The sequence below is a fragment of the Exophiala viscosa genome (genome assembly GCF_022695815.1).
Source record: "Exophiala viscosa unplaced genomic scaffold EDD37scaffold_7, whole genome shotgun sequence".
NCBI lineage: Eukaryota > Fungi > Ascomycota > Eurotiomycetes > Chaetothyriales > Herpotrichiellaceae > Exophiala > Exophiala viscosa.
Window position 1 is genome coordinate 519,186 of NW_026944359.1, and position 26,056 is coordinate 545,241.

Below are 26,056 nucleotides of genomic sequence, written 5' to 3' on the forward strand. Positions count from 1 at the left end.
ATTTACAATAGCCCAGAAACTGCCGCAGGTCTAACATTCTCCTTCAGCCACTATCGATTCTTGACAGAGACCCCAGTCGAGGTTGCCCGGAGCCAGCGTCCTGGCGAATTCGTACATCGCCATCATGGTCACCAGCTTTGAGCGTCACGACATTCCAGCACAAATATCAAACGTGCCCGCAAGATTCCTCGGAGAGCGCCGACCATCTCCAGGTTTTCCTCTATCCTCACCGCCCGCCGAGACTCTGGCTTCCTTCAAGCCGAGCAATGGCGCGGCGGTTCTACCCTTGAACAATCTGTTCTTGACCTCGAACACCTTTACATCGAACCTTTCCGATGATGACGACGGGTCGTCAAGTGGACAAGATGAGTTCCATCTGGAAAGGTACAGCCAGAACACATCCTGGAGCCAAAGCATGAACCCAGGGCAGAAGCGCTCATTACTGCCGACCAGTCGGGTACGCAAGATCGCTCAACGGAAAAGTCCAGGACTCAACATTGTCACAAATTTTCCAAATGAGCACAGAACACCGCGGTCGGAAGGGCTTGTGGTTGATGAGGTGCAGTCTCAGAAACCGCAGCTGGGCCGTAGGACTGCTGCTTCTGTGGTATCAGCAAAAGCTGAACATGTCAACCAATCAATGATGGATCTGGCAATTCAACAGGCTATGGATCCGACCGCAGGGAAGCCACAAAACTCTGAAGAGGTCGTTAACGGCGCGCAAAAGCTGCCTGCATCACAAAGAAGGCAGGGGTGGGAAGCAGTGGCAAGGCTCACAAAGCTGCAGGCAGCTCGTAAGGCAGCTACTATATCAGCAAAGAACAATCAAGCCCTCCAGCCGATACAGATACCTTCGTCAAGCCGAAACCAGGGCAATCGCAATCCGAATACTGTCGATGGAGCGAGTGGCCACTCGCCTGATGCTCGATCCATAGTCATTGGACTCAGTGTCCCCTCGAGCGAAGCAGAAGCCCACCGTTCAAGAGGTGCCGTCGACAGTAATGTCTCAGCACAAACTCCACAAACTCCAGTTATTGTAATCACCCCAGCTGAAGAGATAGACTCCTGGAAACCTCCATTCCTACGCAAAGCTCGACCAGCTTCTAGCCTGTATTCTGCGCATCCTCGCGACGATCAATTGGCCAGAGTGGAGAGTCCCCCACCAGTGCCGAAGCTTCCTCCAAGTGAGCCTGGGTACGCTCCAGGCGCAAGGACTACTAGACCAAGTGCAGAACCCAACCATTGGGACATGGACGATCCAACCTTTGAAGACGAGAAGTATTCTGAGTCATGCGACAGTCCGGAGAGAATCTCATCAGAAAGCCAGGAACGTATCCTGCCTTCGGAGGAGGATAAGGCTCGACACAAGTCGCAAGGCTGGTGGAACCTGATGTTGTCCCCAATGCTCTCGAGAAAGGGAACCATCACAGAGAACGACAAAATCAGAATTATTGAAACGCCGCCGTTACCTCCTATGCCGGATCTTGGTGCGTGGGAGAAACGTAAATCCATCTCCTCGGTGTCTGCAGAATCTCCCGAGACTCCCAGACGGCTTGGTTTGGCCAGCGCGAGAGCCAGTATATGGTCTCGATGGACTTCCTGGGAAAAGCAGCGAGCAGTAAAATCACAGGAAAGGCAACTTGATGACTCTACTTCTGACCTTGGAAATGGAAAAGCTTTGTCGCCAGGCGCCGAAGAAGCCCAACCTATCGACCTCGCTGACAATATCGGCAATGGCCTCGCGACGGAATATTATCATGCTTGTGCTGTGGAACTTCTGAGTGGCGTCCAGTACTTTGAGTGCCAAAATCATTCTTGCGTGGAAAAGCTGCCTCAGTTTCATTCGATCTTCGAGCCTGAAACCGTAGTAGAGCGTTGCGCTGAGACAGGAAATTTGACCCGCCCTGCCATTGGCGCAATCCCGAATGCATCAGTGGAGGGAAGAAGCATGAGTGGTGTAACGAGCTATCCTGAAGCCGAGCTATCGCCTATGGTTCGAGAAGCCGACACAGCAGCAGTGCTGAAGGCGACGACAGTCGATACCCCCAAGACCGGTGATGGAGGCTCACGCGAGGTCGAACTCGAGTCGACAGATGCAGAAAATGAGACGATTCCGATCCCAGGAGCAGACTTGTCGCCAGCACCCGATACTACGCAGCAGCTTCTGCAAAATCGAGAGACTTCTGCAGTTGTGCCAAAACGCCTTGTTCAGCCTGCACTTCTATCACCAGGTCCGGTCTCCCCAGCAATGCAGCAGACATTGACATCGCAAGGCGCCGTTCCCATGGCGGAGATCGATCGCCCTCACAGTCACGTCCGTTCTGTGGAGCAAACAGAGGTAGGTGATGAAAACCAAACATGGTCCCAAACGGAACCCTCATCAGTCACAATCCACCATCACACTACCTACGCGCAGAGAAACCCAACTGCGACGGGACCGATATATTTCGAGACCAGAAGGGAATTGATGGACTCACAACCTGCGATGACCTCTAAGACCAAGGGAGCGGTTCAGGTGTCTGCTTCAGATACTGAACCACCAAATGCCCACACTGCTGATGCTGCTAAGAAGCCAGGCATCATTTCCAGGCTTAAGTCTATGTGGGACAAGATGAAACGGAAAAATAATGAGGAAGCCAAGCCCAAGAAACGCCGATGGACGCTCATTATTGGCATTTTCCTGTTCCTGATCGTTATTGGATCCATCCTGTTGGCCACTTTACTCACACGTAAAGGAGATGGGACACCCGTGCAGAGTCAGTGGCTCAATCTGACTGGGTATCCCCCTATACCAACCGGAATTTCGACTATTGCCATGCCGGACGCTGTCAAAGAGCAGCCTGACTGCGTGGCTCCGACAACTATGTGGTCTTGCGCACTGCCTAAAGAAGATCAGGCTGAGATAGCTCCGAACAACCCGGATCAGCCCAATTTTCGCTTCGAGATTACTTTTGAGAATGGCACAGTGCCGGCCAACATGACGATACCAGTCGACAATGTGTCGCAGAAATCAGGCAAGCTGAAAGCCCGAGCAGATGATCCCTTCACAGAGGACCTGTTCACGCCAAACCCTGCTCCACCTAGTCGGGCAGACCAGATCTTCATGGGGAATACCACGGACAACATCACACAGCCTTTCCAAGGGGAAGAAACACCTTTCTTCATGACTTTCATTCCGGTGTTTCCTGTTGATCCCTCAGATATCACCAACAGCAGTGCCAGCGTATCAAGACTCGCTGTCCGACAAGCCACGAACAGCTCAGACGATATCCCTGCACCTGATGTTCTGAGCGACGGAAGTGCGGCTCCGGCGAACTTGCTCCCGACGTCGCCATATCCCACATCTCAGCCTATTCAATTGTATAACAGAGGGCAAGCGGAAGAACACTATGGATTCTACATGTACTATGACAAGGCCATTTTTCTAGAAACCACGGCGCCAGTCAATACCTCGGAGTTCGCAGACAATGATGGAGTGGTTCCAGATGATGAGAATGGCGGCTCAACCAGAGATCAGGCCAAGCTGCGATGTACTTTCAGCCAGACCAGATTTTTGGTCAGAATGTGGACGAATGCGGCATTCGGGGCAAACCTGCTCAGTCCCATCTCAGTGACCAACAAGACCAAGGCCACCAACAGCTCAGCAACTGATTTCAATCGCCCGGGTTCGTTTCCATATCCTACGACGATCAGCCTGGATCGTCATGGTGGAAACATTAACAAGAAGGCTGTCTATTGTTACGGGGTCGACGATTTGCAGGTGGTCCAGGATGATGTGAGGAGTATTGTGCCCGAGCTTCGAGGCGTTGATGGGCAGTTGATCAATCCGGCACCTGCCCTGGTAAATGGATCCTTCAATACTGCCAACAGTGGCTTTGATCCGGCAGCTGGAGGGATTGATGGAGGCACTGGCGGTTGCGAATGTGTTTGGCAGAATTGGAACTGATGAAACATGCTGCTGGCGTTCTGGGGTGACAAAAGTATCACAAACAAGTAGATGACAGGGCTTTGGCAATATTTGGGAACATTTGGAGAAGTGGTCAAGTGAATATCTGCGACGTATCTTGATCTTAATGGTTAATTTAGCGGAAAGATCAGCAATACGAAACAACAGTCTCCATTGATAGTTCGTACATATCTTCGATTGCCATTTCTCAAAACAAGGCGAGATAATAAGATCCCAGCAACACCCATGAGGCATACGAGTCCCTTTGCATATCCTTGCCACTGCCTTGTCTTGAGGAACGTTGTTGTCGTTTTGAAATCCGGGATGACGGCGAAATGAAACTTGTGACGTAGGCATCGGCATCGTTCGAGGTTCCATGGATGGAAACATTTCTGATTCGCGGCTCAACTTCAATATCAAACTTCAAAGGGAAGAAGTGACGATTACACAAATACATAATTGCTTTTCCTCATTCTTTCATATTCACAATCACTTCAATCCATCAAGAAGAATCCTTCATCCTCTCATCACACTATCCTCACCATGTTGCACGAGAAGAACATCCCTGACGAGCACCACATCCACAGGTAAATACCCGGTGATGTCAACTTCGCATGTCACATTAAACTGACAAAGGTATCTGACAGAACGGGAGAGTGGCTGCCTCATGACCACCGAGCTCACCAAGATTGGCTTGGAGGAGTCATTGACCATGTCGACAAAAATCCCAAGAAGCTACATCTTGTAGTCGAAGAATTCAAGGACCTCATCGAAAACAACACCAGAATATGGCTTCTGTTTTCGTCCATGTTCGAGCAGATCCCCGGAAAGCAGCCATACAGTAATGATCCTCAGGGAAAGGGCCATCCTACTGTCCGTGACCACATTCACATGCTGCAAGTCATCAACCACATCCTCACCACCGCACCGTCCTGGAACGACAAGTCCGAGCGAGTCGGCTTGGTGGGACTCCCATTCAACGCATTGTTCGACTGGCCCATGGGCACTAAGAGTGGCTTTGCCGTTTTTCTCGATCCCGATGTGAATAAAATGCTCAAAAAGGTCCTGAATGCCTGGGGCGACTTCCTCAAGTCAGAACATTCGGCTTACGTGCTCGACGAGGACTCCAAGGTCAGCTGGTTTAGCGAGCACGGCCACGACGAACTGCAATACACGGCAAACATTGGCAAAACCAATAAGAAGTTCGAGGAGCTGTTCCAGTGCGACCCGTCTGCGCCACGCATGGGATACAAGTCGTGGGATCACTTCTTCACACGTCTTTTCCGTGAGGAAGCCCGACCAGTTGCTAGCCCTGACGACGACAACGTGATTGCCAATGCCTGCGAGTCCAAGACGTACAACGTTGCCCGTGACGTCAAGTTTCGAGACAAGTTCTGGCTAAAGGGACAACCATACTCGGTCTACGACATGTTGGCTCAAGATCCACTTTCGGACCAGTTCGTTGGGGGCACCGTGTACCAGGCTTTCCTGAGTGCGTTGAGTTATCACCGCTGGCACGCGCCCGTGTCTGGAAAAGTGGTCAAGGCTCACGTGGTGGACGGCACATACTACTCGGAACCTCAATTCGCGGACTTTACAGAAGATCATGCGGCGGATCCTCAGGGACAGACTACTAGCCAGGGGTACTTGACGGCTACAGCGACCAGAGCGATCATATACTTTCAAGCTGACAACCCGGCGATTGGACTGATGGCTTTCTTGGGCGTCGGCATGTGTGAAGTCTCGACTTGCGACATCACGGTCAAGGAAGGCGAACATGTTAAGAAGGGTGATCAGATCGGCATGTTCCACTTTGGTGGATCGACTCATTGCCTGATGTTCAGAAAGGGAGTGCAGGTTGAGGGCTTCCCTGATCCTCATCCCGAGCACAACATTCCTGTCAGAAGTGAGATTGCTCGCGTGAAGTCGGGTTGAGAGCAGGAGTACCAATATCGTACTTGAGCCAATCGATGGGCAATAAGTGAACACAATGGTCGCACCACGAATGGGTCGGCTGGATATGAACTTGATAGAGCGTCACAAAGCGTCAATAAAAGAAGGCGTTAGCAAATGACGTCAGCATAGATACAGTAAGACAATAAAAAGGCTGTCCACGTGACTTTTTTCACCTCAAGCAATTTCTCTCTTCGCTTTTGCTGCCTCTTCCTTCATCACCATGTCCTTTACTTGCTTCCCATTCATCTCTACGTCAATTCTCTTCTTCAACCTGGGTCATGTACTCACCTATCAACATCTAGCCTTGTCGCTGAATAATCGTGACCATGAGAGGCGACCAACATGACCCAGAAGTAAGTCTCGGACATTGTCCGGGCGCTGACAAACAACGATTGAGCCACTTTACTTTCATCGAAGAAACAAAACCTTTTACCAGAGTTTCCGACAGCGCCGGAGGAGTCAAGGAACGCTCTTCCGTTTTCATGTCCAAATTAAGACATCAAGCCTTTTCGATCTGGTCTGATCTGGCGCTGCTTTGGCCAAATCTCGGGCTCGACGTCACCCCTGGCCAGGTAACCCCCGTGTGACTAAGTTTGTAAGTTAGTGCGATCAAGAGGTTACAGAGACAGAGGCCCCTCCCCCAGAATTTTCAGATCGCCCCCCCAGTCTACGCTTATAGCGGCACGCGGCTCTCACGGGGCCAGGGACTCAAAACATTCCCATGACTACAATTATTGCTATGTCAGCCACTCACTGCATTTCTCTCATGTAACACACCCCGTCACCTGGGATGATGTTTTCCTCATGGGAGGTAAGTGGCATCTTGCGTGCTTTGCTTCGAAGTTCTTGCTGCTTTTCAGCCGTGGCTTTTTCTATGGCAAAACTGTCTTCCAGCGGAGATGTTGCGGTTTGCTTGCCATGTATCCGGACCTCATTACGGCATCAATTGCAAAGGCGTCGTCGTGCCTTTGCCCCCTTGTGTCAGGTCTTTATGTATCCTGGGTCCTGCCACTCGCTTGCGGCACGGATCGCTCGTATGTAAAGGGTAGGTTTCCCATACATCCCCTGCTGTACCAGTCCATCCGTTCATCCAGAGGTGGTTGCATTCAGCACAGCCTCGTCATCTCCCACCCTACACATCCTCGCCATGTCGCAATCCATACCAGATCAGCACTCAAAACAACTTCCATCTCCCAAAGTCAAAGCACCGTTCGATATTGACGAGTACCTCAACCCTTTCATACCGCGAAACCCATTATACCTCCTCCCAACATGGATGTCATACTGGTTCGGCTATCGCGCAACAAACTCAGCGCCAAAACAGTCGACACACCGTTACGCGCTGCACACCTTGACACTTTACGCATCAGTAATGATCGGCGCCTTCTGTGGGCTAGCCATCATTGAGAACGTCTTTCTCGCTCTTCCACCCCTATCAGGCCACGCCGTCCCCATTATCGTCGCGTCCTTCGGCGCCGCTGCCATCTTAGAGTACAACACCATCGAGTCTCCTCTGTCTCAGCCCCGCAATCTGATATTCGGGCATTTTCTCTCCGCTACCGTTGCCGTCGGCATCACCAAGCTCTTTGAACACTTGCCGCCCACTCGATTCGATGATCTGCGATGGCTGGCCGGCGCTTTGGCCGTCGGCGTCGCCAGCATGCTCATGAGCTTTACGAAGACTGTGCATCCGCCAGCGGGTGCTACGGCATTACTCGCCGCAACGAATGCCGACATCCAAGTTTTGGGCTGGTGGCTTCTTCCCCTAGTCTTGTTGGCGGCGTCGCTGATGCTGGCCAGCGCACTGGTTTTGAACAACGCTGCTGGCCGCCGGTTCCCGGTGTACTGGTGGACTCCTGTCGACCTTAAAGCGCTGAGGGAGGAGAGACGGCAGGAGAAACTGACCAGAAAGGATCAGGATGCTGAGAAGGGGACTTCAAGTGGACCTCCCAGCGAGGGCATGTCCGATGCTGATACAGAGGCTGGTTCGCATGTCGGCGATCTCAGGAAAGTGGAGACTGGTGTTTCCAGGTCGTCGATGTCCGGGTTGTCGATGGCCAGGACGACGTCGTACTCGGCTGGGAGTCGAGTGCCGCATTCCAATACTCAAGAGCATTTATCAGGCGAGGTCGGACAGGGACAGGATGAGAGGATTGTTATCACCAAAGACTCGATCACCCTACCTGATTGGTTCGAGGCAAGTGATTGGGAAGACGAGGTTTTGCGGATCTTGATGGAACGGTTGCGGAGTAGGAGTAGTGAGTGATGGGCTTTAATTTGACCATCTGTTTGTCTCTATACATAGCGTTTTGTCGACTATTAGCGGGGGGGGCGTTAGGTCTTGGAAAGGCATTACTACTAGTATTTCTGGTCGGGATATGCATTTTCTAACGGAGCGGGTTGGTTCCTTCTCATGGCTATATCCAGCATACTAGCATTCTCTAGCGGAGCAATACGGCACCAACCCTCTATGAGGGGTCTTGTACATTATCATGAATCCTTTGCACATCACGTATATGGTATTCTATTTTGTCTGTCATCGCCAACTTCTAACTCCTTGGCTGCGGCTGCGGCTGCGCCTGTGGCTACTGCTTGCGCTGCTTATCCCCGAACAATTCCTTCGCCACCATCCCCCGACAAATAGGATGGTAAAAGTCCTTGTTCTTTTCAAATGTGTCCACCGCAAGCTCGTAATCCAACTTGATCAGACCCCTGTACAATGGCCTCACGAACTTCATCCTTCCAACCTGTCCCAATATCTCGGCGACAAGGCTCTTGATCGAGTCGTCTTTACTCGCCATGGCAATCTGGTAGTACCGCGCCGAGACCTCGACATTCTTCGTCTGCTTGAGAGAGTAAACGTCTCCCATACGGCCTGCCTGGTCTGCTGGTAAAGGCTTCTTGAATGTCATGACCCGCTCGAGGAACACGACGAGCTGATTTGCTGTCCACCCAGAAATGTCGGATTTGCTGGGCGCAAAATCAGCGTTGGGGTCTGACGTGAATGACTCCCACCGGTCGGCAAGTTTGTACGCGACGTCTACCAGACTCGTGTCGAAGTCCGGACGCGGCGGAAAGCCGGGTTTGTAGAACCAGGTGTCCCAATCTATCTTTGCGAGTTTGGCGGATACAGACTTGTCAGACTTGAAGAAGTCTAGCAACGTGGCCTTGAAGTCGTAGCTGTCCAGACTTTTGCCGCGCCATGTCTCGAAGTAGTGCGGGATGAACTTGTCGAACTCGGCTTTGCTGATGAGTTTCTCGATGTGGTACAGAAAATTGAACCCCTTTTCGTAGGGGATGCTGGAGAATGCGTCGTCGGGGTCTTTGCCCTTGAGGTCGATGACTAGTTTTGTGAATTCGTGTTCCTCGCCAAAACCTTTGATCGACTCGGTCAGGGCCTGCCAGCCTATGATCGCGGAAAAGTCGCGCCACTGGTCGCCGCCGTGGACGATGGCCTGGATGCGCCGTTCGAGATATGTTGTCCAGCCTTCGTTGAGCCAGAAGTGTTCCCACGACGCGTTGGACACGAGATTGCCTGACCATGAGTGGCTGAGTTCGTGCGCGATGACGTCGACGTTCTCGCGGTCGCCGGATATGATTGTGGGAGTGGCGAATGTGTAGATTGGATTCTCCATGCCGCCGTAGGGGAAAGATGCGGGGAGGACGAGGACGTTGTACTCGCCCCAGGCGTAGGGGTAAACTAGTGATTCGGCGGCTTTGATGAACTTGTCGGTGCTGTCTTCGAGTTCCCATTTGCAGTCGGACAGCTCGTCGGGTCCCGTGGCGACTACACTGTGGGCGCCAATTTTGGCGGTCGCGATGTCTCCGCTGGCAATGGCGAAGAGGTATGATGGGATTGGGACCTTTTGGTGGAATTTATAGAGTTGAGAGCTACCGTTGGAAGTAGGGGACGTTGGATTGTCTTTGGCACCGATTCCGGATGTGATGACGGGAAGGGGTGACTTGATGGCGAAGTCAAATGTTGCTTTCACGTCGGGTGTGTCTTGACATGGGAAGATTGATCGCGCATGAATTGCCTCGCATTGAGAGAACATGTATGGATGCTTTTTATTGGAGGTTTGGGCTGGAGTCAGCCATTGTAGGGCTGTGCATGACTCCGTGGTCTCTAGGTCAATCTCGACGTCAATCGTTTCGTCCAGTTTCGGTTTCCGGTCGAGCTTGATCTTCAGTGCACTGCCGTATGGTTCGAGACGTTTGAGAGTCTCCCAATGTGCCGGCTTGCCGTCGACGATGACGCTCTTGATAAGTACATGGCTTGAGTCGAGGAGGATTTCGTCGCTTTCTCCGTCGGTGATAGCTTTTAAGCTGTGTGCCACAATGCCTTTCAGCTTCTGCTCGTCGAACAGGATGTCAAGGGTCGTGGAAGTATGAATTGTCCGCCAATTGTTGTAGTTTGATAGAGTGTTGGGATCCCGTGGGTGGTTAATGGTGATCGCCATGTTGCTGGTATGCCTGGCAAATGGAGTCTTTGTGGAGAGTAGGTTATGTCTCTGCCGCAATGGCGGCGATGCTGCAGTTGATGGGACCCGGACAGTATGGAGAACACGCAATGACACACGAGACAACAATGTGCTCAGATTAGCAGGGTGGTAGTGGTGACGAACACAATGCATGCATCTATCTTCTCCCCTTGAAAGAGTGAAAAGCCTGTTATGAACAAGAATTGCTTCTGCTGCGGTGATGGCTCAATGTGAGGGAGTACGTCGTTACGTGAATCCGATGCCAAGACCATTGGTGATGCCGCTTTGTACTCACCCCAGATCTCCCTCAAAAGCGGCGGCATTAGCTCATGTTCTGAGTGTTTACGTGTTCCAGTGCAAGTGATCTGAATGATGCTGAAGTCGGTTGCTACTCCTAAGATCTACAAGACTGGGACTATCCCCATACGTCGCCGTCTATCATTCGGTCTGGGGCTGTTGATAAGTGGCCGAGAAAAAGAGTCATGATCACACGGAATCAAAGACATCCCTCCCCTCCTCGTCGTGTACTAGATTGTTTGCCATAACAAGTAAGGCAAATTCAGATAGCCTACATGGCCGGGCGAAGCTTCTGATCCCCTCCGTCTTAGTGCCATGTACGGAGTTGATTGAGACGCGACATGGAGATGCGAGATCATCTGGAGCCGTATCAAGCGTGCCAAGCTGAATATTGTTTGCCATTTCAGGCATAGCCGCTGGTTATCGAAGCATTCAACCCACCTACATGGTCCGAGTGCGAGGCTGCTTGCATGGCTTCCTACCTCCAACGGAACGGATAGGCGACCCTCTTTTCATGCTGCGACTTTCCAGGTATAAGAGGCGGTATGACTCCCAATGTTCACATGGCGGTCAGAACAAGAACAGTAGCTATTCAGGGTTTCGAACCATACAAAAGACGGCCGCATCATTTGCTCACCTGAATCCTTCGAATGGCTTCACGACTCAAGTCGGTCCTTATAACCGGTTGCTCTGCAGGTGGTATTGGTGGTGGGCTGGCCGATGCCTTCCATGAAGCGGGATATCATGTCTTCGCCACAGCGCGTACACCTTCAAAGATCTCACCATCCCTCGCCAAAGCACCCAATGTCACAAGCTTAGCTCTTGACGTGCTGTCGCCCGAGTCGATCGCTGCGGCTGTTGAGAGCGTTACGAGAGTAACAGGCGGCAAGCTTGATGTCCTTGTTAACAACAGCGGCACACTCATGGTCATGCCAGCTTTGGATGTGTCGATAGAGGAGGGCAAGAGACATTTTGACACCAACTACTGGGCTGTCCTCGCTATGGTCCAGGCTTTTGCTCCGCTCCTGATCAAAGCAAAAGGTTATGTGGTGAACAACACATCTGTGAGCGGATTGGTTCCGTTTGGGGCTTTTGGGTCCATCTACAACAGCTCCAAGGCCGCTGCAATTCTCGGAAGCGAAACATGGCGTCTAGAGCTGGCGCCTCTCGGGGTTCGCACCCTGACCCTTGTGACAGCCGGGGTGAAGTCGAATGCCTTCAGCAACGTAAAGCCGCCGATCATACCCAAGACCTCGTACTACTACGGAATCAGAGATTGGATTGTAGAACAATTGGATGGCAGAATGCAAAAGGATGGCATCACAGCCAAGGAGTTCGGTGACAAGGTCGTCCGTCAAGTCGAAAAAGGCACCACAGGAAAATACTGGGTGGGTGGAGGTGCAGCGGGTGCTCGCATCGCTGCGTGGCTGTTGCCAGACTGGATGATGGTGAGTATACCTTCCCTTCGCTTTCGAAGAGAGAGTGATTTGCTGATTGAACTCGGGTAGGACATGCTCATAGTCTCCATGTTTCCGTTTGGCAAAATGCTACAAGCCCAATCCAAAGTAAAGAACAATTGAGCCTGGGATATATCGCATTATTGGCCCGAGATAGCTCTATGGTCAATGCACACTGTTCCAAAGAACAAAAACTTTGACCTCAGGGTACGCATATTATAGGTCATACTGATAGTATCATGGTAGATTGAAAGCTTGACGAATGGTCATACCCTTCCGCAGCCCGGAGGGGTACCTAGGTATATACAGTATTTGTGCCGCCAAGCCACTAAGCCTCCTTTATTTGTTTACCTATCCTTACTTGGTAGAGCCCCGACATCGAATGTCTATTCCATGCATTACAATCAACCAGAAATTAATCTCGCCAAACTCTGGTAGCAATACACCTTGACGCCCCTACGCGCCCCAATTATCGTTCACACTGGTCACACACAACATGTCATCCACAAACACGCGCAAGCGGAAATCCGACCAAATGGAGGAATCTACCTTCGCAGTCACGCCAACTGGCAGCCCTGCAAGCAAGAAGATGAGGATCACAGAAGCTCAGAAACAGGCGTTGATGGACAACTTACAACTAGAAAGTAAGCATCAAGGATGACCTCCCTGTTGACAGTGACTGACAGACTCCAGTTACGGAACGAGCGCGCCAGCTGCGAGCCGGGTACGCTCTTCAATGCGCCGACCTTCGAGCAAGAATAGAACGACGTGTTAATCGCATACCGCTCGCAATCCGCAAGATGACCATGGGAGAGTTGATGGAAAAACATGATGTCCCCAAACAAGCACAATCGAAAACACAGTCAAAACCGACCAGGCAAACGCAAGCCCAGATAGTGGCATCGAAGGAAAGAGCTCTACCAGCCTTACCACCTCAGGAAGCCTCTAAAACTCATTCACCGGCACGTCCTCAACCTCAGTCCGCAGCTGCGCGTGGCAAGAAGCGCAAGAGCTCGGAAATTCACATAGCCTCAGACAAGGAGAATGACGCTACAGGAGTACCAGACACCCTTCCCGTCGCGAAGAACAACAAACGCGCCAAAACAGCGGCCACGACATCTGGACCCACGAAACAATCATCCGTCCTATCCCCACGCTCTCACAACTCCAGGACACTTCCACGTTCCCCAATTAAGGATTACCCAATAGCCCCTTCTTCACCAGCAAAGAGCATGATTGCCCGTCCAACGTCACCTTTGAAGCCTGCCTCTCCATTCAAGACAGCCGCAACGGCCGCCACTTCTGCCATCTCGGCCTCCATGCACGGCATGTTTGAGCATGCAAAGCGCAGCACCACGGCGAAAATGACTCGTACCGCATCGAAGGAAAAGCCTGCGACAAACCGTGGCCAGATGCTTCCACCACCTCGACCACCTTTCGGCGCCTCTTCCTCGCCGCAGCGCACGATAAGTCAAAACAGCACGCACAGTGTCTCAACGGACGTGTCCACGGCATCAAGCAGCACAACCTTGGTCAAGGCCAAGCGTGGCAGGCCAGCTACTACTAAAACGACTGACCCCAAAAGCCCTGGTGCTACGGCGAAAAGAGGTGTGGCTAAGGCAGCGAGTGCAGCCAAGACAGCATTGAAGAGGAATGCTACCACTGCCAACAAGAAGGTTGTGGTCGCTGAGCCGGCGGCTGGAAAGAGGGTTTTGAGGAAGAGGCCCTAGAACAAGGGACTTCCCAACTTACAGAATTTATGGCTTCACCGGTTTCATTTGGATATTCGTTGAAGCAGGATAGTGCAAAGCATATCGCAGGATCATGATGTTTGGCGCTGTTTTCTGCATAATGTGTCAAAGGTCAAGATCGCATTCGGTGTTGGCTGCCGTTGGATGAAATGCATCACTTATCAAACCAGTAAATCCTTCAAAGAGCATCCAGGGAGTCTGCATGCCATGAAATGTGTCCTGATTCTTCTCACGTGGTTCTTGAGATAATGTATTGGCATGAAACTCGCCAGGTATTGACTACGGCTTATGTAATCCTTGCTTGCGGAGAATTTCTTCGACTCCGCAGCCTCACGAATTGTATTCAACAAGACGGATTCATGAGCGTGCGAAGTGCTGAAATCTAGTACTCAGCCTCCCGTGGCCTCTCTGACTATTGACTTGGTGCGACCAGCGCTTCCGAAACCCATAAACCTCCGGCCTGGCGTCTCGCAGCCAAAGAGCGCGGCCCTTCCTTCAAAGCCTGTCGGATCAAGCCCATAATCGTGTCAGGTGAAACCTCAATCTGAACTCTCAATTCGTGTAGTCGGCATGTCGGAACAGCCGTCTAGCGAACGCCAAAGCAAGTCTCATAAGCGGAACACTGCACATCGAAGACGTCGCGACGATGACGACTTCGAGGACCGCTGGGGTGACGAGGAGTTTGTGGAAGATGAAGAGACGGCCGACCAGGCAGACTTTCCGGAATCCTCCTCCAAGCGGGTGAAACTCTCTGACGGTTCAGCCTCTCACCGAAGAGAAGCGACTCCGCCCACCGACACACCCGAAGAGAAGGCACGAAAAGATAGAGACCAGGATCTGAAGGAAAGGGACGAATTTGCAGAGAGACTGGCTCAGCGAGAGAGGGACCGATCCAATAAGATTCTGGAAGACCGTTCCGCACCCAAGGATAGTGTAGCAGCTCAGCGGAGGGCATTGGCTGACGATGCTGCGGCACGATCGGCTGTGATGCCGGATTTGAGAGAACGCTCAAGACAAGACTACCTCAAAAAGCGAGAGACAGAGCGACTGGCCCTGTTACGGAAACAGGTTGCTGAAGAGCAGGCAGAGTTGAGAGAAAATCCGGATTTGTCACGAAAAGAGAGAGAGGAATTTGCACGAAACAAGGAGATTTTACGCATCGCCGAAGAACGGTTGAGCATTGATGACCATCTAGATGGCTATGCATTGCCAGAAGACTACATCACGGAGAAAGGTAAGATTGACAGGCGCAAGAAAGAACAAGCTCTTTACCAGCGCTACGTCGACCGAGATGAGAGCGGAAGAGAGCGCTTCGTTACCGAACATGAAGAGTGGGAAAAGGAGCAGACCAAGCGAGCTGAGGCGCAGATCAAAAAGACGGAGTTTGTGGACGAGGGAGACTATGGCTATGTATTCGATGAAAGCCAGCAAATGAAGTTTGTCATGTCAGAGACACTCGGCGGAGACGTGGGCAAGGGCATGACAAGAGAACAGCGCGAGATGGCTCAAAGGTTGAGCGCTGCCGAAGCCAAAGCCAAAAGTATTGACGAGACGAGGAAGAGTTTGCCCATCTACCAATTCCGAGACGAAATCATTCAAGCAACCAGGGATCACCAGGTGTTGATCATTGTCGGTGAGACTGGCAGTGGGAAAACGACCCAAATCCCGCAATACCTCCACGAAGCTGGCTTTACCAAGGATGGAATGAAAATTGGATGTACTCAGCCTCGAAGAGTGGCTGCCATGTCCGTTGCGGCAAGAGTGGCAGAAGAGATGGGCAAACGACTGGGCAACGAAGTCGGGTATGCTATTCGGTTTGAGGACAACACAAGCGAGAAGACTGTCTTGAAGTATATGACAGATGGTATGTTGTTGCGAGAGCTTCTCACCGACCCGGAACTATCACAATACTCGGCACTTATGATTGACGAAGCTCACGAAAGGACTGTTAGTACGGACATCGCCTGTGGCCTGCTGAAAGATATTGCCCGTGCAAGACCTGACTTGAAACTACTTATTTCTTCCGCTACTATGGACGCCAGGAAGTTTCAGAAATATTTCGATGATGCGCCCATCTTCAACATTCCTGGTCGAAGGTACGCAGTGGATGTCCACTATACGGCACAACCTGAAGCCAATTACCTGGCAGCCGCTATCACCACCGTCTTCCAGATTCATATCACGCAAGGCGCTGGCGACATATTGGTGTTTCTTACTGGACAAGAAGAAATTGAAGCCATGGAAGCCAGTTTACAGGAAACGGGTCGCAAGCTGGGTAGCAAGATCAAAGAAATGATCATATGTCCGATTTATGCAAATTTGCCGACGGACTTGCAAGCGAAGATCTTTGAGCCTACTCCAGCTGGGGCGAGAAAGGTTGTCCTTGCTACCAACATTGCGGAGACGTCTCTAACCATCGATGGAATTGTGTATGTCATTGACCCTGGATTCGTCAAAGAGAACCAGTATAATCCACGTACGGGGATGGAGTCGTTGGTTGTCGTGCCGTGCAGCCGTGCTTCAGCAGGCCAACGTGCTGGTCGAGCTGGTCGTGTCGGGCCCGGCAAATGTTTCCGGCTCTACACGGCTCAGGCGTACAAGAACGAACTCGACGAAAACACTACACCAGAGATTCAGCGGACGAATCTGACCGGCGTTGTACTCCTGCTGAAAAGTTTGGGAATCAATGACCTTCTCGATTTTGATTTCATGGATCCACCTTCGACAGACACGCTTGTTCGTGCAGTCGAACAGCTATATGCCCTCGGCGCGCTCAACAACGCAGGCGAGTTGACGAAAGTTGGTCGCCAGATGGCTGAATTCCCCACTGACCCTATGCTTGCGCGGGCAATCCTGGCCGCGGACAAATATGGCTGCGTCGAAGAGATATTGTCCATCATTGCCATGCTGGGCGAAGCATCTGCTCTGTTCTTTCGACCAAAAGACAAGAAGATCCATGCCGACAGCGCTAGAGCAAGATTCACCAACAAAGACGGTGGCGACCATCTGTCGTTACTGAACGTCTTTCAAGAATGGGCCGACTCCGATTACAGCTTCGTGTGGGCTAGAGAGAATTTCCTGCAGCAAAGGAGCTTGACAAGGGCGCGAGATGTTCGAGATCAGTTGGCTAGACTCTGTGACAGAGTTGAGGTGGACGCTGGCAAAAGCTGTGGCGGTTCAACAAACATTGAGCCAGTTCAGAAGGCTATCACGGCCGGCTTCTTCCCGCATTCCGCCAGATTACAGCGTGATGGGCAGAGTTATCGGACCGTCAAAAATGGCCAGGTTGTCTATGTGCATCCTTCCAGCGTCCTCATCGAGAGCCAGCCTAAATGGACCATCTATCATGAATTGGTCCTGACCAGCAAGGAGTATATGAGGAGCTGCATGCCCCTGAAACCAGAGTGGCTGATTGAGGTGGCTCCGCATTACTATAAGAAAAAGGATCTGGAATCACTGGGTGTTGAGCGCAAGGTTCCGAGAGGCGAAGGCAAGGCCCAAAGTAAGATATAGTCCACATAATAAATCTGGCGATATGAATTTTGGTCACTTGTTGGACCGCATGCAGCCCAATACCTGGTAGATGGCATCTCCGCAAGGCTGCGAAAATTCAGCCTCGCCAAGCCACCACGTGGATCTGCCTCAAAAAGTTTTGTCTTCGTCTATTTTCGCAAAGTAGAATTACTTTCCATCATGATACCGAGAGCCTCGTCATAGTAGAGACGAAAACATGTCTAAGGACTCCGCCACCCCTTGCAAGGTCATTTTGGCCGCCAACATTGCGAAAGGCGTCCTCAGCGAGGTCCAAACAGGCCTGAGCAAACTGGGTCGCAAACCGCATTTACTCGGGATACTGGCCAATGCCGATCCGGCTTCGAAGGTATATGCTGACTGGACGGAGAGGACATGTAAGGAAAAGTAAGCCTGGAGATCCCGCCAGACCAAGCTAAGTGTCCCTTCGGGTGACCAACATCTGACATGAGGTGAATTGCACAGTGGTTTTGATTACACCTTGAAAGTGGCCGAGAAAGACGACGCGGAGGAGACCATCATAGCCGGCAACAACGATGCTTCGGTTGACGGCATCATGGTGTACTATCCCATCTTCCACAATCGTCAAGATCAGTACTTGCAGCAGATTGTGGATGTCTCCAAGGATGTTGAGGGTTTGAGTCATCAGTACATCTTCAACATGTACCAGAACATTCGTTTCTTGGACGATGAACAAGTCATGAAATCTATTCTCCCTTGCACACCACTCGCGGTCATCAAGATCCTCGAGTATCTGCACATATACAACCCCATTTTGCCGTACGGAAATCGGCTATTTGGTCGCACCATCTGCGTGGTCAACCGGTCTGAGGTTGTTGGCCGGCCACTGGCGGCACTCTTGGCCAACGACGGCGCCTCCGTGTACAGCGTCGATGTCACTGGCGTTCAACAGTTTACGCGAGGTGAAGGCATCCGTAAACGCAAACACGAGGTGCACGAGAAAGAAGGCTGGACGGTGGAGAATTGTGCTCCTTTGTGTGATGTTGTCATTTCAGGCGTACCAGGCGACACGTACAAATTCCCCGTCCACCTACTGAAGGAAGGAGCCGTGTGCATCAATTTCTCAAGTGAAAAGGTAAGCCCTGATGGTCGAAGACGAGAAGGTGCTATCCGCACTTATCAGCCGACATCAACTAATGTGCTCCTGTGTTTGCAGAATTTCCCCCTTGAAGTCAAGGAGAGAGCATCAATATACGTGCCGGCAATCGGCAAAGTGACGATTGTTGTTCTCCTTCGCAATCTCCTGCGAATTGTGCAGAACAAGGAGGCTCAGAAGGCGAAGCCTCACGATTCAGCAGTCGAGGCCACGCAAACAGATGGAAATTCGACCACTTCCTGACTGCGGTAGAGTCATGATATACGACAGAAAGGCATTCCAATGCCCGCTTTCGACACGACGCGCGTCTCCTGACGGACCTAAGTCATCCACCCTCCATCTACATTGTACACGGCTCCAGTAACGAAACTTGCATCGTCAGACAACAAGAAAGCAATGACCTTTGCCACCTCACTGGGATCCGCCTGTCGATCGATACATTGTCGTACAGTTGGTTGAGGCTGACCCGATCGTCCTTCCATTTCCCTGACCATCGGCGTTGCAATGGTTCCTAGATCATCACGTCGGTTAACGTACCACGACTATTCTCGGCCAATACTCACCTGGCGCAATCGCATTGACACGAATTGACGGGTGCTCTCGCGCAGCAACTCTCGTCAAGCCGATGACTGCATGCTTGCTCGCGCAGTATGCTGCCAGTCCTGCGAATCCCGACTGGCCAGCAACACTCGATGCGCTAACCTGAGCGGCATTACGCACCAAGTCAGCTTCAGGCAGGACAGGCCCAGGATCTGCAAAACATGGCTATGAAGGCACTTACGATGCTTCCTCCTTCCTTCATGTGGTTCAGCTGTGCTCTCAGACAGTAGAACACGCCGCTGGAATTGACGTCCATGATCTTGGCCCACGTTTCGTCTGTCTCCTCCTTTATTGGAGCGATCTTAAGGACGATGCCTGCCATATTTGCTGCGCCGTCGAGCTTTCCGTGGTCTGCAACGGTCTTTTCGATCCACGAGTTTACTTGCTTGCTGTTGGTGACGTCGATGACAGTGCTGGTATGTTTGCCACCAGAGAGAGACTTGATGGCATCATCCAGACCGGCTTGGTTGGTGTCGCCAAGCGAGAGAGTCGCACCACGCGAAGCCAGCAGTTTAGCTGTTGCCAGCCCGATCCCGCTCGCGCCGCCGGTGATTGCGATCTGAAAGGTTCAGCATGGTCCACATTTGCTGCGGGTAGAGTCATCGACTTCGAGGTTGTGGAAACAAGAAGCAAAGGAACTACGAGAGATGAGAGGTAAGACCTACCACTTTTCCTTCGAACGAGGCCATGGTCAAACCGAAAAGTCGTTGCGTCGCAGCACAAGCCTCAATATGTTCTACTGATAAGAGAGTGCATGTAGGTTGGTGCTGGATTTCTGTCGTCGAGATTATGAGGGAACTGGGGAAGGTCGCTTCGGCTCCAGGTCATGGGATAGACATTTTTTGCATGTCGCTGTCCACACGCCCGTCGCCGGAGAATCGCTACCACCTGCGAAACGTTTTCCTCGGCATCATTTGTGCTACGACCCGTGCTACGACCCCGCACTACGCGGGCATGTATGACCGAGTTTGATTTCAGTCGATACTTCGAATGCCCCGTGGGAAGAGTAGTTAGCTCCAAAGCGTATGGAGATGGCCAAAGCGAGGGTGGAGGAAAGGGTCATTCGCATGCCTCGCCAATCTTGACCAGGGGTCAAATTGCGCAAGGCTCGCAAGGCTGGCATCCCCTGGTCACCTCTTGTGCCAAGGACAAAGTGAGGTATCACGGTCTCCATTCGAAGGCGATGTGTAATGTTTAGATGTGATTGATCATTTGTTTCAATTGATCATTGCCATCGTGTCTGTCCACAACACGATGTCGCGAGGTCAAGGAAGAACCATTACGAATGCCATGGGATTCCATATTCTTTATGTTGTCATAACGGGTACTTCTCACCAAATGCTCTTGAGTAACAGAATATATATATATCGACTCCTCGCGATATGTGCTCTTCAAATCTACAGTCCCATGCCTGATGACCGCCTCGCCGCCTCCTCTTGCATTTCCCAGATCTGAATATATGCATTTTATAGCTTGGCCTTGTCACCAATCTCCCCAATCTTCAGCTTAGGCGCATACTTTTTCAGGACTGATTCGTTGTGATACTGTCCACAAACCATTAGCTCTCATGTGTTCCCTCTTTCTTTGCCCGCTTTGTATGTGAGGATCATCTTACCTTCCAAAACTGCTTACTCGCATCCTTGCCCGCGACTCTCTTCAGGATCTTGGCGCCTCCGGGGTGCTCGTTTACGAAGTTGGTCACGTCGTAGACTGTGCCGTCGACGATGATGTACAGATCCTTGCCGGATTTGGCGTCGTATTTGGCCACGTCGGCGGCGGTGAATGTTTTGGACATTCTTGTCGAATCTTATATATGTAATATATGCGAGGGTGATTCCCTTTCGCTGCAGCGAGCGGCCTACTGGATATTAATGTGTCGATTGCACTCGGCGATTGAGGATCTCTATGTTGCGTGCTGCGCTCGAGAAGTGATCGTGCGAGTGGGATGGACTTTATTGAAGAGGGACGGAAGCGGGCCGGGCTGTGTCTGAGGTTGTGAACAGTACTGGTTTTGTGGTTCGTGTAGGCTAACTCTAGTCGAAGATGACTTGTCAAAGGAGTGGTCGATGATCTTATTAGTACTGTAGCAGAAGAGGAATCGGGCGAGTGTTGGTGATTATTATTTCGTCTGTTGCTGATGGACTGCGTAGACGGCGAACAGACGAAAATGCCGAGGTTCAATCATGGCTGCATTTACCCCGACAATCCGGTCAGCCAACTTGGTGGACCTCGGATTGGTTGTTGTGACATCCTTCCTTCCTGGTACACACGCTCACTACCATCAACTGTAAGATCAGCGTCGAAGCGAAAGAGCAAAAACTTTGCCCACAAGCTCCTTTTTGGAGGTTGTAGGTAAGTGAAACCCGCCACACTGGTTTTTTTTCGGTTTCTACGACAGGGGAAGGGAAAGGGGAAGGGAAGGCCTGTAGAAAGTAACTGCACCTCATCAAAGGGATGATGGAGCTTTAATCAGGACTTTACGACTCGGCCATCTACAAGAGTGCTTTTGCATCTCTCTCAGCTTCATTGTGTGACCAAGATTTCGGATTCCAAACATATAACCGACTAATATTTCTTGACCGCCGTAGGGTGTGGTACTTCAGCCTTGCCGCCTTTGTTCACGACCACCTTGATGAGTAAGGTCTAAGTGACGAGTGGGAAATCGGATGGGGAGAGGCCTGTTTCGCATTCTGGCCCAGGTGGAAAGAGGAATACTCCCTACCATCTTCCTAAACTAGGTTTTCTGAGCCTCTTCTTCAGGACTCGATGAACTTCAAAACCTCAGTCACGAAACCCTCAGGATTCTCTTCGGAAAGGTAATGTCCCGAGTCAGGCACAAGGCCTGTCTTGACATCCTCATAGAACTCCTTGGCCATGTCCTCAGCCTTGGGGGCAAGGAAGGACTGCGCCCCAGACAGAACCATATTCTTCACCTTGACCTTGCCTTTCTCATCTCTCCATTTACGATTATCCTCCGCGTCCGTCTCGAATGCTCGATACGTCAGGAATCCGCAGCGCAGAGCATCCGGCATGCTGAAATGCATGACGTAAAAGTCCACCACGTCCGGCGTGAAGGCTGCTTGATTCTGCGTAAGTCGATCGTAAAAGTGCTTCAGATAGATCCTCTCTTTTCCCTGGACCAGAGCTACCGCGATGTCCGGGTTGTGGCTTTGAAAGTCAAAATGCCAGAGCTGCCGCGAATGCCTCTCACTGTCGTACAATGTCGATCCGGGTAAAGGGCATTCACCCCAGGTCACAGATTCGACGTCTTTCGGAAACTGGCAGACATATGCGTGAGCGACCATGCCGCCAATGTCATGCCCGACCACGTGAATCTTGTCCTCCACTCCAACGTGCTTGGTGACGAGGTCGTGGAGATCGTTGGCCAACGACCTTTTCGTGAACGGATCTTGCTGGTGGATGTCGCCTATTGGCTTCGAGCTGTAACCGTGACCGGTCTTGTCTGGTGCGATGACATGATATCCTGCTGCAGCAAGGGGTGTCATGACATGGCGAAACTGGTAAGAGGTTTCTGGGAAGCCGTGGATCAAGAGGATTGTGCCTTTCTTCTGGGTACTGCGTGGTGGATGTGATTCGACATAGTGTATTCTGACTTCTGGGTCTTCTTGCCTCAAGTAGGCAGCACGATTGAATGTTTTGATAGAAGCGGACATCTTGCGGAAGGTATATGTGTTGAGTGGCTATGATCAGTTGTTTGATAACTTGGGGTTCAACAAGGGATGGGCACGATACCAACACAAGTTCTGACTCTGCTGAGTGGAAGAATGGGATTCTTTCATACAGATCACCGCTCTTACCTGCTGGGTCGCCTTGACCCTGGAGGCATCCATGTACCACATCAACGTCTGCTTAAAAATCAACATCCAATGTATGAGGAGTCTGCAGCGTCATTCGAGCGTCACAGAAGGTTGACAAAAACCAAAACGGTCGATTTTCACGAAAACACTGTATTCTTTTCGCTCCGACCAATGACGATAGCTATGACGCCATAAAGCAGTTATATGTATATATGCATTAGACCTTTCTTGTGGCCTAACAGCAACGCAATATCTTGTATGTGTTCAGGGAGATCGTCCCCTGGCATTATTGACTTTGATGAATATCAGTCTTCACCGTGTAGGAACCCTTCACCTAAATATATTGTTTCGCCTCCACCATACCACAACGTCCCATGGCGGAAGTCGAGCCCTTTCTCCTCACCTACAAGCCATTCGCCCCCAGGCTTGATCAAGTTCCCCTCTTCCTGAGGCCAGAATTCTGCTTCGAGCCACTTGTTGATCATCTCGATCTCATTGATCCAGTGCCTACGTTTTTTGATGTCCTGGGTGATACTGCCATCGTATGGATCCCCACCAAAAACATTAGGCGTGTTAAACCTTGCGATTGTTACGTGTGCGGACGGGACAACGTATCTCGACCCGACTGGAACGCCTGATTCAGTGAGGGTAGCGTGGGAATCTCGCCTCAGGTGATGATAGGTGTATTTATCGTCCTCTGCGTTCCGGCCGTGAGAGACCGATTCCCCAGCAGCCGGGACGAAGCTCAGTGCCAGCGCAGCTGAATCATAGCTCAAAAGAGGCTTAATCAACCTTGCACGGTGTGCCTGGGTATAGTCGGCAATTTTCTTGCAGTGAGGTTGGAGCAGGTCTGTGAGAATTGCAATCTCGTCCTTTGACTTGGAATGCGCCACTTCCATCACCGTTATATGCAAATTGTCGATGGGCATAAGCCAGAGATCTACATTGTGAGTAGTGAAGCTATATGTTCAGTTAGGCACATACCTGGTGCAGCATCCTTCAACTTTGATTGAACAACATCAACCAAGTTCCTGACTTTGAGAGGAGGCCTGCCCCAAAAGACAAGACAATATCGAGGATCAAGGAATGTTTCATCCTTTCGCGGTCCGTCAAGTTTGACGAGATACTCGTCCAGAATCCAGCCTTGAAAGTCCTCACTGAGAATCTTCTCTTTTTGTTGAGCATTCCTGCTCAGCCGATGTGCCGAATATCGTTCTTGGATTAGTTTCTGAGGCAAATTATCAGACAACCTTAGCTGAGGCCAGAAATAGCAAAACGGACAGGATCACCGTGACAAGCGTTGATCAAACCTTCGTAAGGATTGCCGGTTACCGGTGTTGAAGTACCGGACAAGTCTTCGTAGACAACTTTTGCCATTGTTTATCAGCGTATCTGGCTGGCCTCGCATGCAGCGAGCGCCTACAGGCAAGACGCGGTTCAAAGCGTGGTTTATGTGGACGACATATGGAACTCTCTTGGAGATAGAAAGCCCCCTAAAGCCAGGTACCACGCGGCCCAACAGCTGCACGAGGGCCAAACCAGTTTCCACCCTAGTCCGTTAGATTGGTTGATTAGATAAGATGAACTCTTTCGGCTAACATGCCTCACTCACTGGCGGCTTTTTTGTGCGCTCTTGGCATTTCGCTGCGGTCCTTTCACAGACGGTCGAATATTGACCACCGACTATTGTCCCACGACATTCATCATAATCACCAGGAGCGTCTCGCCCAAACCGTCAAAATGGTAAGAAGACACTCTCCCCGTGCACTGTCATCGAACGAGCGAAGTTGGCCACGAGGATAGACTGCGAATTGGCGAAGTTGGCTGGGAGGAGATGAGATGAACATTGTGGGAAAAATCATCAATACGATTTCCTGCGCAAACACATCGCTGGGCGCATCGAGAAATAAGAGACATCAGTCGAGGATACGGACATACGCCGCTTTGGAAGAGAAGGATGAACACTTTGTGGAATGGATTGATTGATTCAGGAAAAGATGCGCTGACTTCAATGTGCCTTTTAGGTCAACATTCCAAAGACTCGTCGCACCTACTGCAAGAACAAGTCCTGCAAGAAGCACACTCAGCACAAGGTCACCCAATACAAGGCCGGAAAAGTAGGGATTGTCCTCGAATATGAACCACCGAGCATGTATTGACAACCAATAATAGGCCTCCCTTTTCGCCCAGGGAAAGCGTCGATACGACCGCAAGCAATCCGGTTATGGTGGTCAAACCAAGCCCGTCTTCCACAAGAAGGCAAAGACAACCAAGAAGGTCGTGTTGAGATTGGAATGCACAGTATGCAAGACGAAGGCTCAACTGGCGCTGAAGCGATGCAAGCATTTCGAGTTGGGGTATGTTATGATACTGTCACCATGTTGACTCTCTGATACTGACTGCGATTAGTGGTGACAAGAAGACGAAGGGTGCGGCTCTGGTTTTCTAAGCGTGGTCATGCAATTCTACGGTGCGGTTGCGGAAGCAATTTCGATCAACGACGTATGCGGTAACAACGGTCTACCAGGATGGTTTTCACCGCCATAGCGGTGATGGTGTGTCACAGATACCAATGACATGAACTTCTGCATGTGAGGTGCATTTCTTCCACGTGAAGCTATCATTGTCCCGGCCCTTGCGAAGCTACAAGCACAGCCCCGAATCAGAATTGTGAAGAAGTGGAGCGGCCACTATATCCAGGCGCATGGGTTGACGAGCTATCTGTTTACATCCCTGCGCGATCGAGTCTGCCCAGACACGTTTCTACGAATGCAAGACTGCAAGTCCGACGCGGACTACTGCCCGTCCACAATCAGTGGGCATGCCAATGCTCATCCGAATGAAGTGAAGTCCGAGATTGTTTCCTGATGCAATCCCGAATCCAGGACAAACCACCCGCTACTTGCCTCATGAACATTTCCGTACCCCAGCCTCACTCGAGGCCATCCGTTCCGACGCAAATACTAATCAAACAAGGACGCAGCCTCGCTTGCATGAAATATCTCAATACGACTCCAAAGATTGGAGATCCTTCTTGTTCTCCCGGACTTATCGAGCTGTCAATTCGATTACACTCGTATCCTGCCATTCGTCCTTGCTGAG

The 26,056-nt window shown here is 51.2% G+C and overlaps 12 protein-coding genes across 12 annotated transcripts; 8 read left to right on the forward strand and 4 right to left on the reverse strand.

Annotated features, from left to right (window-relative positions):
* Positions 1-2: 2 nt before the first annotated feature.
* On the forward strand, positions 3-4,321 carry EDD37DRAFT_452577 (uncharacterized protein). Its single transcript, XM_062812886.1, has one exon. It carries the CDS (start codon positions 125-127, stop codon positions 3,944-3,946), a length of 3,822 nt encoding a protein of 1,273 aa, XP_062668890.1. The 5' UTR covers positions 3-124; the 3' UTR covers positions 3,947-4,321.
* Position 4,322: 1 nt separating this feature from the next.
* Positions 4,323-6,102, forward strand: EDD37DRAFT_452578 (Phophatidylserine decarboxylase-domain-containing protein). The gene is made up of 2 exons (XM_062812887.1): positions 4,323-4,533; positions 4,594-6,102. The coding sequence occupies exons 1-2, from the start codon at positions 4,490-4,492 to the stop codon at positions 5,879-5,881; spliced, it is 1,332 nt and encodes a 443-aa protein (XP_062668891.1). The 5' UTR covers positions 4,323-4,489; the 3' UTR covers positions 5,882-6,102.
* A 615-nt stretch (positions 6,103-6,717) lies between these two features.
* On the forward strand, positions 6,718-8,327 carry EDD37DRAFT_452599 (HPP family-domain-containing protein). Its single transcript, XM_062812888.1, has one exon. The coding sequence runs from the start codon at positions 7,050-7,052 to the stop codon at positions 8,166-8,168; it is 1,119 nt and encodes a 372-aa protein (XP_062668892.1). The 5' UTR covers positions 6,718-7,049; the 3' UTR covers positions 8,169-8,327.
* An 81-nt stretch (positions 8,328-8,408) lies between these two features.
* EDD37DRAFT_633588 (leukotriene-A4 hydrolase) lies at positions 8,409-10,595 on the reverse strand. The gene has a single exon (XM_062816793.1). It carries the CDS (start codon positions 10,534-10,536, stop codon positions 8,488-8,490), a length of 2,049 nt encoding a protein of 682 aa, XP_062668893.1. The 5' UTR covers positions 10,537-10,595; the 3' UTR covers positions 8,409-8,487.
* Positions 10,596-11,330: 735 nt separating this feature from the next.
* On the forward strand, positions 11,331-12,260 carry EDD37DRAFT_651194 (short-chain dehydrogenase/reductase; the record flags this gene model as incomplete). Its single annotated transcript, XM_062818328.1, has 2 exons — positions 11,331-12,128; positions 12,189-12,260. 2 exons carry the CDS (start codon positions 11,331-11,333, stop codon positions 12,258-12,260), a joined length of 870 nt encoding a protein of 289 aa, XP_062668894.1.
* Positions 12,261-12,496: 236 nt separating this feature from the next.
* Positions 12,497-14,121, forward strand: EDD37DRAFT_633591 (Borealin N terminal-domain-containing protein). Its single transcript, XM_062816794.1, has 2 exons — positions 12,497-12,781; positions 12,831-14,121. The coding sequence occupies exons 1-2, from the start codon at positions 12,634-12,636 to the stop codon at positions 13,865-13,867; spliced, it is 1,185 nt and encodes a 394-aa protein (XP_062668895.1). The 5' UTR covers positions 12,497-12,633; the 3' UTR covers positions 13,868-14,121.
* Positions 14,122-14,226: 105 nt separating this feature from the next.
* Positions 14,227-17,521, forward strand: EDD37DRAFT_452742 (adenosinetriphosphatase). Its single transcript, XM_062812889.1, has one exon. It carries the CDS (start codon positions 14,459-14,461, stop codon positions 17,399-17,401), a length of 2,943 nt encoding a protein of 980 aa, XP_062668896.1. The 5' UTR covers positions 14,227-14,458; the 3' UTR covers positions 17,402-17,521.
* Positions 17,522-17,618: 97 nt separating this feature from the next.
* Positions 17,619-18,779, forward strand: EDD37DRAFT_566361 (methylenetetrahydrofolate dehydrogenase; the record flags this gene model as incomplete). The annotated part of the gene is made up of 3 exons (XM_062814097.1): positions 17,619-17,806; positions 17,885-18,515; positions 18,597-18,779. The coding sequence occupies 3 exons, from the start codon at positions 17,619-17,621 to the stop codon at positions 18,777-18,779; spliced, it is 1,002 nt and encodes a 333-aa protein (XP_062668897.1).
* A 38-nt stretch (positions 18,780-18,817) lies between these two features.
* Positions 18,818-19,825, reverse strand: EDD37DRAFT_682473 (oxidoreductase; the record flags this gene model as incomplete). Its single annotated transcript, XM_062819802.1, has 4 exons — positions 18,818-19,047; positions 19,100-19,238; positions 19,318-19,695; positions 19,802-19,825. 4 exons carry the CDS (start codon positions 19,823-19,825, stop codon positions 18,857-18,859), a joined length of 732 nt encoding a protein of 243 aa, XP_062668898.1. The 3' UTR covers positions 18,818-18,856.
* Positions 19,826-21,697: 1,872 nt separating this feature from the next.
* EDD37DRAFT_633601 (microsomal epoxide hydrolase) lies at positions 21,698-23,054 on the reverse strand. Its single transcript, XM_062816795.1, has one exon. The coding sequence runs from the start codon at positions 22,808-22,810 to the stop codon at positions 21,893-21,895; it is 918 nt and encodes a 305-aa protein (XP_062668899.1). The 5' UTR covers positions 22,811-23,054; the 3' UTR covers positions 21,698-21,892.
* A 45-nt stretch (positions 23,055-23,099) lies between these two features.
* On the reverse strand, positions 23,100-24,486 carry EDD37DRAFT_633603 (RNA ligase/cyclic nucleotide phosphodiesterase). The gene is made up of 3 exons (XM_062816796.1): positions 24,236-24,486; positions 23,939-24,182; positions 23,100-23,894 (listed from the first exon to the last, which is right to left on the reverse strand). Exons 1-3 carry the CDS (start codon positions 24,329-24,331, stop codon positions 23,260-23,262), a joined length of 975 nt encoding a protein of 324 aa, XP_062668900.1. The 5' UTR covers positions 24,332-24,486; the 3' UTR covers positions 23,100-23,259.
* A 67-nt stretch (positions 24,487-24,553) lies between these two features.
* Positions 24,554-25,822, forward strand: EDD37DRAFT_695418 (zinc-binding ribosomal protein; the record flags this gene model as incomplete). Its single annotated transcript, XM_062820104.1, has 6 exons — positions 24,554-24,697; positions 24,979-25,071; positions 25,127-25,311; positions 25,364-25,383; positions 25,405-25,509; positions 25,572-25,822. 6 exons carry the CDS (start codon positions 24,554-24,556, stop codon positions 25,820-25,822), a joined length of 798 nt encoding a protein of 265 aa, XP_062668901.1.
* Positions 25,823-26,056: the final 234 nt, after the last annotated feature.